The sequence below is a fragment of the Molothrus ater genome, chromosome 3 (genome assembly GCF_012460135.2).
Source record: "Molothrus ater isolate BHLD 08-10-18 breed brown headed cowbird chromosome 3, BPBGC_Mater_1.1, whole genome shotgun sequence".
Lineage (NCBI taxonomy): Eukaryota > Metazoa > Chordata > Aves > Passeriformes > Icteridae > Molothrus > Molothrus ater.
This window is the reverse complement of record NC_050480.2, coordinates 43,359,828-43,372,211: the sequence shown is the minus strand read 5'-3', so window position 1 is coordinate 43,372,211 and position 12,384 is coordinate 43,359,828. Positions and strand designations below refer to the sequence as shown.

The 12,384-nt window shown below is 36.5% G+C and overlaps 1 protein-coding gene across 1 annotated transcript in view; it reads right to left on the bottom strand.

Moving 5' to 3' along the window:
- Nucleotides 1-12,384, bottom strand: part of MAP3K21 (mitogen-activated protein kinase kinase kinase 21) — a 40,967-nt gene that overhangs the window by 7,869 nt on the left and 20,714 nt on the right. Inside the window, exons 3-6 of the mRNA XM_036380828.1 lie at nt 9,761-9,909; nt 8,797-8,972; nt 4,536-4,776; nt 2,582-2,704 (exon numbers count right to left, since the gene is read on the bottom strand). Coding sequence (XP_036236721.1) covers nt 2,582-2,704; nt 4,536-4,776; nt 8,797-8,972; nt 9,761-9,909 — 689 coding nt within the window. The remainder of the gene's footprint in view (nt 1-2,581; nt 2,705-4,535; nt 4,777-8,796; nt 8,973-9,760; nt 9,910-12,384) is intronic.

Sequence of the window (12,384 nt, the reverse complement as noted above, 5' to 3'; positions counted from 1 at the left end):
GTATCTGTTTTTGGAATCACTGAGGAAAAATTAAGAGAACGTAGTAGAGATCTTAGTCAAATTGATTTCAGCAACAGATCTGTTTCCCTCATATTTTCATCTTTGGGTCATAAGCCTGGATCTATAAAGGCATTAAGCATCTTCTAATGATGGGTTTTGATGGTAGGGTTTAAAGGATCCTCTTTCTAGGACCTGACCTGGGAGGGTAGATTTTCACATGCCACTGACTAACTGAAGCATTAGCTTGGAATCATGATGGCATGCTAACAGATATGATGGAGAGACCTAGGAGAAAAAAAACATGGCCAGTTACAACAGCATGATAAATGAGGGGGCATTTACATGCCCATGGTTCTGCTGTTCCTTCACTGTACAGATTCTGCTCCTTCTTCACCATGCACCTTGCCAGCAAAGCTCATGCTGTAAAATGGCACTACACTTGCCTACCTTACACTCTCATTTTCAATCGCATTCCTATGGAATATGCACCTTAGTGGCTTTCCTTCTCCCTCCAAAACTCCTTTCAAATTCAGCAGAATTTGTTTTAATAAGAAATTAACTAGATTTTTCTTTTAACCTAATGTTTAGATTTGAAAGCTAGACTTGCTTAAGACAAAGTGAAGCAGTCAAGTAACCAGTTGTTACATATGCCTGTTCAAATCACCTGTATTTGAGTGAGTTGTCTTGAAACAAAGACACTTTGAAGTTAAATCAAGATAAAACATGATTGTGGGAAAGGGAATTTATTTTGCACAGGTGCAGATGGGTGTGGAAGCTGAATTGTTTCAGCTACATACTCCTGAGATATCTGATAAGCTTTTAGGTAAAAACCTAAGGATCCAAACCCAGAAGCAGACATGTACTTCTTTTAAACGAGAGCCTTTATGTTGTCCTGCATGTTCAGGCCCTATGAATACAAATGCCTGCTCAAATAAAGAAGAAAAAAAATCCTCAGTGGTACTTAGCGCACGTGCAAGGAGTGGCACTGCAATAGCTTACACAAGGCTATGCAATTAAAAAAAACAAACACAGAAAATTCAAGTTTTCAGAACCATGCCAATACCTGACATTTGCTTCATTTCCAAGCATGTCCTCACAGAGCAAGAAGAATCAAAGATAAAATGAGATAGTAAAATGTTGTAATTACATATAAACGAAGATAAGTCTTTCTTTACCTTTCTGCAAAAACCAAAGCCAACCAACCAGCAACCAGAAAAACCCACCACATTTTGAGGACAGGAAACAACTGACAACACAAATACTCTGTCAGCTAACATATGAAAAAGACTCAAGATGATTTTCCCTCCATTTTCCATTTCCCTTTCATTATAAAAGCAAGACAGGGTTTGTCCATCTGAAAAAGACTCAAGTTGATTTTCCCTCCATTTTCCATTTCCCTTTCATTATAAAAGCAAGACAGGGTTTGTCCACCTCTCCGTTATCCACAATGTTGCAACTGTATCCACTACAGCTCAAACAAATACTGAAGTGCCAGAGAAGACATCACTGCTCACCTTTAGACATTAACAATGAAAAGGATTTCATAAGGCAGAGGTGTTACAAAGGAGATGAGAGATCTGATTTCTATCCAAACTTAAAACAAAGTGTCAGGCTGGTCTAAAATTCAATCAATCTTTACAGAGTAGCTACAGAATGTATGGAAAAAATCCTCATGTATTCTGATTTCCCCTTCTCCTCAACGCCAGATTCTGAAGTAATCTCCCTCACAGGTGACTGTGCTTGCAAAAGAAGATAGCCAACATCCATAAGCAATTAGCTGGAACAGGTTCCACTGATTTTATAGAGAGAGAAGCTTAAGGCATTCCTCTCTGAATATGGATAATTAGACAATCTACTTTGCACAATAGATCAGACAGTACAAATCCAAGCAGTGAATCCTGTAGGAACTGTTTTATCTGTGTATATGTCATTCCCAAATATGCTTCTCTGTAATAACATGATCACATTCCTGGTACCTCCACTATGTGAGTATGAACATACCTTCCTTTCTGTTATCAGTATACATAATAATGTAAACCTACAAGTGTACCCACAATTTTTTTTGTCTCTTTTTCCTATCTTCAGAAAACTTAAAGCAAGATTTCTTCTGGATTTATACCTGTTTAAAGCCTGATTCTCTTTTGACATAAGAAAGTTGGGTTATTGGCTCATTCTTTGATCCTTCCATCGTACAAGACTCCCTCACTCTCTGAATCTTTCTTTTCCTTTATCAACTCTAATACCTAATAAAAACTTGATTTCCATCTTACTTGGGTTCTAAATGTGATGCTTTGCCTTTTGTAATAATTTTTGACTTGTCATTGTTTTATCCCAGTTTACAAACTGGTTCCCAAAGAAATTAAGTAAAGATACAATTTAAAGCATTCACAATAATTTTGAATTACTGAAAATTATTTAGCGTTTTAGCAAGATTATGCCTCCTTTCAAAGAAGTTGCAACTGTTAGAACCAATCAAGGGATGTGGAAATCAGACAGAAATCTGTCAGGAGTCTGATACTACTACCAACATTTCAGTATGTATATGGAACACTCTCTATTGATCAAATGAGTGGAGACTTACATTGTATAGCTCGAAGACGAGGAATTATTGTGGGGCTACTTGATGGACTAGAGCTGTTACTGTTTAAACTCCTCCTCTTATCCAGATTGGGGGATGCCTGCACTGTTATTTTGTGCTGGAAATCTGTAAGAGAGCAAAACAAATCAGTTTTAATGTTCTGAATAAAACACTTCTCAGAAGAACATGCTGCTATACTTCTTAAAGTTATACAATGAATTAGACTTCATTATATGTGATTTATTTATAGAGGTAAGAGATACACATATTAAAAACATTGAAAAACTCTAAATGTAACAATTTAGATTTTGAGTCAAACAAGCAGGACTTCACACTTTCATGTGATAGTCTTGCAAGAACATGAACAACACCGAGCAGGTCCAGGTGGACCTGATCTGAGACAAATCCACACCATTAGCTGCTATTCAATCTTTTTGATTGTCACAGGAGGGGCAAAAAATACCCCTCAGTATTTAATCACAGATTAATCAATACTCATTCCAATGAGACTTGCCTTATTTTTTTTAGCATGTAATTAATATTCACCATAAAAAAGCAGTAACAAAAAGTCACATTTATTCATGTCAGAAAATCATGACAGTGAACTACACAATTACAAATATTTATAGCAAAGTAGTAAAAAAAGAACAACAAATATTGCGGAGGAAAAAATTTATGAAATTAACCTTAATATGCCACTCTAATACCCATCATCAATGCAATTATATTGTACACTATTCTTAGAATACAATTGTCTCAAGGACAAGTTCATCTGGATGTTCTTGGCAACAAGGAGCTAACTGCTATTCTGAATGAAAATATTTATTTTATCACTGCTTCAATTTAAATACAAGCAGAACTGGAAACAAAGGACCAAATATTCAATTGAAGCTTGCAATCCAGCTAAAACCCATAAATGTACCATTTTTGTCTGGGAGGCTGTAGGGTGGCTTTTATCTTATTTGCTCTTATTTTTAAAGTAAGGAAAAATATTTCACTAGTGCTGAAATAGTACTCTAAATATTACTGCCCTCTTGGTGTCTTTCCAGCTGCCAGATAGCTACATTTTGGTCAGACTTGTGTTAACACAGCATCGAGTTCTTAATGCATTTGTAATAAACTGTCAGACTTGACCTGGAAGCCACTGAAAGGAAGCCCACCAACCCCAGGATGAAGGCTTTCCTACCACTGGTGAAACCATGAGTTTGTGAAGTGCTATCTGGTGGTAACATTAAAAAGGCATCTCTAAACCAGCCCCTCAGAACTGAAAGACCCTCACTGTCTACAAACACGCCTCCCTTGTAAATAAGGCATTTTAATGCATTCATAGGTGGAATGAAATGCTCTAACATTCAAATTATACCATATTTGTATTCTGAAATCATCTGCTGCTGCTGTTAATGTGTTTTCTTGCAAGAAATAAGGCACTGAAGATTGCAACTGCTGTGTAGTACTTGCAACTGCAGTAAGTAGTTTGGACCTACTGCACCTGTACATCCTCAGCCCTCTCTCAGCACTGTTTTTCTGCTCGGTATTTGCAATTTTGGGGCAAACAGCACTAATATTTGATCATGTTAGAAAGTTCTGGCATGTAGTAAAAAAGTACCTTCCTGTCTGTACAGAAACAATGATAACAAAAATCTGAACTTTGAACCAGTATTAAATCATGTGGCTCTCAGGCTAGTGACCTTTCCCTCCAAATGGGACGGACTTCTAGCTGAATCATTCTTCCAGATGAAATGAGGACTACTTCATGAGAATATGGTATGTGAAAGCTTTTCCTTGTGGGAAGGGAGCTATACAGTTCTTACCAAACCCTTCTGTGAATTACAGAAGAAGAACCTGTCAATAAAATAAAATAAAATAGTAGCTAACACTGAAAACACAAACCATGGAAGTGAAGAAGCTGGCATATTTAATCATTATATATACAGTGAACCTTAAAAAAATTGCAAACCTGAAGGCAAACTAATTCTGTGTCCATCTTTGAGTTTTAACCGGCTTCTTTTAAACTTGCCCTTCCTCTTCTTGACATTGGGTTTCTCCTGGTTTAACTGGAATATCATGATATTCAGCTCGCGCTCCAGTACATCGATCTCGCGTTCCGCTAACTGCTGCTCACGGCGCTTCAGTAATTCTTCTTGAGATTTTTGCTGAAGAGCTGCTCTTGTCAACTCCTCTTCTCGGGATCGAAGCTCCTGAAGACAAGATTCACAAAAATAAAACTTAGTAATAATGTGAAGGCAGTATTAAAGGACATATGAAGTGCACAATAGGTTGTATTTTCTGATTTATTTTTATGATACACTATATACATGCAACATGCCCAATCTTCTGCAAATCCTCCATTCTGAACAAACCAAGATTCTGTATTCAGAATCAAGCATTACACAGATTTCCTTTAAACCAATTAACTTGAGTCACTCCACTTAAAGCAGGTAAGCAGTAGCAATGGGGACAACACATGCAATTAAATATTATCAGCTAACAGCCCAGCAAAAAATGCACTTCAGGTATTTCACACGATGAGAAGCTCTTGCACAGCATGAGGGCTGCTCTTGGACAGCTCCTACACTTTAACATAAGGCCAATGACCTGAGAAATAAAAAAATTATTGCCTTTATCCTAAATTCTCTAACCTTTCCTGTTTTTCAGCCACGTATTAAGTAGCACTTTTCTATCTAGAAAAGCAATCAGTATTACACTGAATGGGGATTAATGCAATATGAAAAACTAAGTCATAAGCCAGCTGTTTCTTAATTAAATCCAGAAGGTATCTGTAACATCAAACAGCTACTAACCACTGAATTACAGCACAGACTCCCAAGCCACCATTCTAAGAAGAGTAGCTCTTCTTTTATTATTTTTTAATTTTGCAAAGAAGCTTAAGGAAGCTAGGTAATTTTTCAGGGTAAATGAATACCCAAGGCTAAAAAGCTATAAACCTAGCATCTTAAAATTATCTTGATCTTCAGTTTCCAAAATCTGTTAAAATACATCTGAAATTTAAGACCTCCCTAATTTCAGACTTTCCTTCATAGCATGGGACATATTACACAGGAAACAGACTTAAAACACTTACAGTCTATATTGCTAATAACACTGTACTGAAAGTATAGGAAAAGGGGAACTAGATGTGACTCATACTCTATGTTTCTCACGACTTTTTTTTTCACATGATTGTGTAAATTCCACTTAATTCAACTCAGAAAACTATCATTTGAAACAAAGCTATGCTAAAAGTTCAGGATATCTAAGAAATTTATTTCTATTTAAAATTAATTATTTTTTATACTATATGATTTTATAATTGGGATGTTGCTTAGTTTTGTCTTTGCTTAGTTTTTATTTCAGAACTGTCTAATTCTGCTCATTGGTATCCAGCAATGTTGTATGCCAGAAGAATTCCTTATTTCATATAATTAAAGTAAAAAATTACCTTGTGAACTGTATTGTTTCAGTGTTTTCAAATGAAAATGTTCAAATGTTCTTTCCAAAAAGACTATGGATGTCAAAAGACAGGCTGGCACTGAAGCAAACTGGTTCAATGAGAAGTGTCTGTTCTTCAGACACTTTCTGGGTTTTTTTACAGCTATAGCACACATACTCTGCTTATCATGGGTTTAAAATTTAAGTGATATGACTGGCAAATTTCATATGGTATACTAATTTTGAGTGAGCTTGTTTCAACCCAATACTGGAAACCAAACTTTTTAAAATATATTAAAATAATTTAGTGACTCCTGAAAATCCTCACTTTCCTCCTCCTCTGTCCACTCAAAACAGGGCAACCTAAAACAAGGGTTGAAAGCAGAAACTACATTAATTCAGATTTAGAAAAGAGATACTTAAAAGTTTAAAGAGAGATCTTTATTACTGCATTAGTACAGTAATAAAGGTACATCGGGAGACACTGTTGATTTTCCATTTTTCACAGCCCTCAAATCCACGTTCCATAAAGCTCAGCCACCAGGCAGAAACTGAGGGCCTGTACTGAAATGTACAGAGTACATTTCAGTACACAGTCTAGAGGAAGTAAAAGTGCTTCCTCAATAAGAGATTATGTATTTACTCTTTTCCAAATAAACTAATTAAAACCAGACTTACTGCAATTAGTTAGGCAATGTTTCCACATCACTACAATTAAAACACTCATTGTAAGGAAGCTTGGAAAGAATTCTGTATTTCAGTTGCTCAAGAACATTTGTCAAAATAAGATTGTGATCTTCTCTTCGAGTAGGCGTCACCATCACTCATTTGCAGTAAGCCCTTGAGGAAATTCCTCTAGCTACAGAAGTTCCTCTTTCACAGGAGGAATAAGAGTCCATGCAGAGGATTTTTGTAGTATTATTATTATATAAATACTTTATAGACATGACTTTCACTCTAGTAGCTCATAGCAAAATTGATAATATGACAAATTAAACCCTGCATATATATGAAAATCTTGTCTAAGTCAAAGTTACGTGTTTTCAACCTTAGAGAAGTACACCTCATTAGAGTAAATGCCTCTGGAGATGCACTTACCACCTTAGCATGTTAAAAGTAAATTTCATTTTATCATTTCCTCTACCCAACTGAGCTTAACTCACTTTTACACCCAAAATTTGACTCTTCTCGAAAACCTTTTCACCTGCTTATTTAATTCTAGACTTAATTTAGTCAGATTTTTCTTGGATAGGAAATCTCATACTAGAGTAAGGCCTCCAGAAAAACAAAAACCAAACAAAAACGTGAACAGGAAGGCCTGTTACAATTGCTCTCAGAGTAAAAGGAGGAAAATGGTTGGTTAAGCACTTGCTGGAGGGGCCAAAAACAGAGTTATGTTCTATGGCAGGTTGAGGCAAGCAAACACAGTAGCTGGTGACCCCATGGCAAGTAAAAAAAGGAAGCCTCTACTCTCTGTAGAGGTACTATAACTCAACTGCAAAGGAAGAGACCTGACAGCTCCTGAGGCACACAACTCAGCTCTAGCACTCTGTGTGCCTACTGCAGGCAGAGCAGACCACACCACATACTTACCTACTTCTGTGAACCAAAATGAAGAGGGAAATGCAGAGGGTAGAAGAAACAGTAGATAGGAAATAAATAATGATACTGCAATCTTATGGGTGATGAGTAAATCCTAATACCAGTATGCTGATATTACAGAACATATGTAATGTCACACCCAACACTAGCCAGAAGTCCACACACTGCCATTTGTGACCTTTGATGAGAACAAGTGAAGGACAAAGGCTACAAACAGTGACTTGAAAGACAAGAGTTTAGTTTTTGCTTTTGTCAAACTTGGCAACTATATCTTCTATAAAGTTTCATCACAAGTCACTGCACCTCAATTTACTGTCTTTCTTGTCCACAATCACTTCATGAAAAATAACAGCAAATATATACTGGGATTATACTGCAAGAAACACCTGCAAAGAAGGGATTTGTTTCTTCCAGAAGCATTTCTAACAGGGGCTTGAGCACACCTGGCCTATTCCAACCGTTACCTTTATCAAGTTGTCTAAAGGAAAACATAAAACTCAGGGTGGTTAAAACCAAGTTGAAGTGAGTAGAAGAGAAAACAAAGAGAATTGACAGTGAGTACTCATTTAGTACAAACATATTGTGATGTGAGAGTATGGAAAGAAGATCAGTGACAGAAATCTGAGTAATAAACAAAAGAAACTAGATTTGCTGATTCATGTGTGTGAGTTTGACCTTCTTAATATCTGGCAAGAATATGTCCCAAACTGCAACACTGAAAGGCATCCATATGATCAGTCTGTTCAGCAAGAAGAGAGATAAAAGCACAATTCCGTTTTTGGAAAAGAAGCCATGGGGTACAGTCACATGACAGGATGAAAAGCTTTTCATTCTCACAGCTGAGGAGAATGTTCAACAGCAGCCGAACATTTGCAGTCATAAAGATTAGCTTAAGGGATAAATCCAATTTAAGTGATACATGCAAACATACAAGAAAAAAATAACGCCTTTTAAAAAAGCCTAGAATGTGACATTTACAGATCTACAACCTCTTTTCTTTGGGGAGACAGGTGTGGATATCTTTTTTTTTCAATTGTGTGTTTATTTGCATGGGTACATTGGTAAGCAGCAATTCAAAAGTTCAAAACTGCTGTATCACATAAACATAAATAGAGACATACCCTCCTTTCCTTCCATGCACCCTTCCACCCTTCTTTACTTCCATGCAATTGGAAAAACCAACTTACTTTTTCCTTGGTCCTCAGTTCATTAAATATCTGCTGAATTTCCAATTTCCAGTCATCTTGCATGGAGTGGAAAGACTCTTGAGGCATTTCAGTCATAACTGCCCCTTCAATGGCAGTAAGCTGTTCAAGAATTAAGGCAAACGATGGTCGGATATGAGGGTCCTGCTCCCAGCACTCTAGAATTTATCAAAATCCCGTCAGTTTGTAATAGCACATAGAACTTTTTGAAGAGCTACATGAATTTCAAGTTACTTGCAACTGCATTTCAAATTCTAATGTGTTCTCTTTACCTGCAAGACATTCCCAGTTCTGTCTCAATTTACAGAGGTGACATCTACCTACCTGTATTCAGAGGATTGTTTTTGTATTAATAGTAATTTTTTGGTTTATTTTTAGCAATTTAGCAATTTGCTAAATTGCTAATGAATGAATAATAATTCAACAGCTTAACTGCTAATGAGTGCCAATAATTAAATGAATTAGCAAAACTAGCAATATTTATAGAAGAAATAAAAAAAAAGGTAGAAAAATTCACTAAACACTAGGAAATAGCCATTAGCAAGCAATGTTTATTTCTCTCTAAAATATTTCTAAAACATTTTTGACACTCATGAAGAAACAATGAAAAAAAAAAGGTATTTGCAATTGTTCCCCTTGGGATTTTAATCTATCTTGTATTAATCCACAGTAGTATCCCATAATTTATGAAATTTAATGCAATTCAAGAATAGAAAAAAATCGGTGAAATTAGAGCACAAACTGTTCTGTTGCTACTGAAAAACTTTTATGCAACACCATGACATTGTCTGGCTCTCAACTCTAACACCAGATTGCTGTGTAAAGAAAAACAAAATACCTGGTACACAGCACACTATCAAATGAGGTACTTATTTGGCAACCCCTGATTATTTTATACCCCCAAAACATAACTATTTAAAAACATAGGAAGAAACAACATGGATACCTTTCATTAGTTTTGCAAATGGTTCAGGGCAGGTGGATGGAATGGGCAAAGTAAGCTTATTGACAGCTACTCCATAAGCCACAGCGAGGCCATCAATGCCACGGTAAGGAACTTCTCCTGTAAGCAGTTCCCACAGCAACACTCCGTAGCTACAAAAGGTAATTTTTTAAACAGTTATTTTCTGAGAAAGAAACAAGAACACATTAAAACACAAACAAGTATCTGTCCAGCCATGTACTCAAATTCATGAGGATTTCCCAGTCAAAGGTGAATGCCTTTAAGTCAGCTCTACATTTGTCATTGTGCACCTTTCCAGTTATAGAGATTAAGCAAATTGGGTGCAACTTTAAGACTGGCTCACACTCTTATTCAAAATATAAGCCTGAAGCCACTTCTATAGAAATGCTAGTTTCACATAAATCTGACTTACAATAGGAAGTCTGAATGACAGGAAAACAAGCAACCTTTCCCCCACAAAAAAAACCAAAAAACAATAAAAAGAAATCCTCAGCAGAACATTCAGGCCATTCCCCTTTCCAAATATTTAACAGTAATTTACCTAGAGGGACATATTTTTTTCTTTTTTTAAAAATGGTAATAAAAATTACAGAAAACTCCCCTCTTTATCTGGAAGTTTGAATTTCTAATCCCATTGTGTATATATGAAGGCCAGTGAACTTGTCATGTCCCACTGAAGATAAAACCAGACTGAGAAATTATTTCATGCACACACATGGAATTTCTCCATACTAGAAAAAATCCCACCCACAAAATCCAAGCAAAACAACATTGTTTTCAGCAAAAGGTGGTGGCATGAAGAGATCTTTTCTCAGTGTCAGGTACAGAAATCAAGAATCACAGGAACTCCTATTACAGCGACAATAACCATAAGAACTTCTGCAATGCTCTCCACTCAAAGAAGAGCTGGTTGTTGCTTTTACCTTCTTTGGGTTTCTATGTCCAGTTCTTGGCTTGTTCAAATTATTCAAGCCCCTACAAAGGGCAGGGACAGCACCCTGGCTGCTGTGGCTCTAGAGCTCCTATTCTACCACCACTGAAATGACAGCTTTCACAGTCATTTTTGTGGAAGTGGGAATTACTCCTTTCAGAATGTTAGCCCAAAGTGGACTTTATGACTGGATTTGGTTTTTGTTCCTCTCTTCATCCCCCATGCCCCCTCCACTTCTCTTCCTGCCAGGGAACCACTACCTGTAGAACAAGGATACAAAGGACAACCTATTGCTGCTTTTGAATAGTGAAGTGAGCAGGCAAAGGAAAAAACAGAATACGAACTATTGCTCTTGCCTTTCTCTCCAAGTGTGAAAAGAAACCACCTGCAAGTTTTGTAGGACTAGACTGAACTCTCCAACACGAGAAGAAACGCATTCTGCACTGAGGCAGTGAGGGCTATGCACTCCTTAGGACTAGAAATGACACCTCAAGGGGAGGTGTCAGATGCAACAGGGAGAAGAACACACACCAGTCAAGGTTTTCTATCACTGTCTGCTTAACGAGAAGAAGTCAGTCAGTATTATACAAAACCTTACAACATCACTCTAATAAATAATAAAACAGAAAACGACACAATATCAGCACAAATATCAACAGTACTTTGTTGTCTATGGTCTGTTTGTCTGAGAATTTTTGCATCTCATAAATCTTAAAAACTAACGAATTTACAGTGCTCAAAAGCTGAAGAAAACAGTCTACACCTGCAGCCAGAAGAAAAAGGAATTTAAAAAGTCATGGGCCTCTTAATTTCTTCCTGATTTTTCTGGTCTAATTTCTGCATTTGCTTGCATACTCAAAGAAGGTTAAAATAATGAATTCCAATTTGCTTTAAAACAGTGGTATTCTGACCATAATGAATACAACATTTCCTGTGGTACATACACATTTTATGCCCGATGGAGTAATTTTCCTGAACTACAGCTCATCTGTGTCTTTGGAGAAAGCACTAAAAAAAATCTCTCAGCAAGTACAGACTGTTCTAAATTAAAATAATTTCCTTGTTTAGACTATTCCATAGATATTTTAGCATGAACTCTGAAGATAAGCAAAACATTAACTAAAAAGAAGGCATCCCTTATAAAAAAGTTTAATCTTAAAGAGCTCTCAACAGTGCCAAGAAGGTGGTTGCAAAGTTTTAAACAGACCAACACATTAACAGCCTTTTAATGAAAGCAGTCTTAACTTCAAGTACCAAGAACCAGCATTGTGGGGGAAAAACTGCAAGGAGGAAGCCTGAAGACATTATGGTCTTGATACTCTGGAGTTTTTAACTACTTCAGCATAGTAGTTTTTAACTACTACTAGGGAGGTACTAATCTGCCATTATCTAGGAAAACAACTACTTTTCAAGTCTCTCAACTACACAAGTAGCTACTTAGTGTATTAAATTTCACCAGCTCACATACACTTGTCTTACACATACAGCCTGAGCTTCTAAGAAACAGCTTTTTTTTAAAGAACAAAAGCCATGTCCTTTTCCATAATAAGCAAAGGGCAAAGCCACAACCGTGTAATTGAAATACAAATTTTCAAACCACAAAAATGAATACACCTCCAAAACTATGTTAAGTATTTTCATTATTAAAATCATTTTTCCTTCAATCAAATGTGAT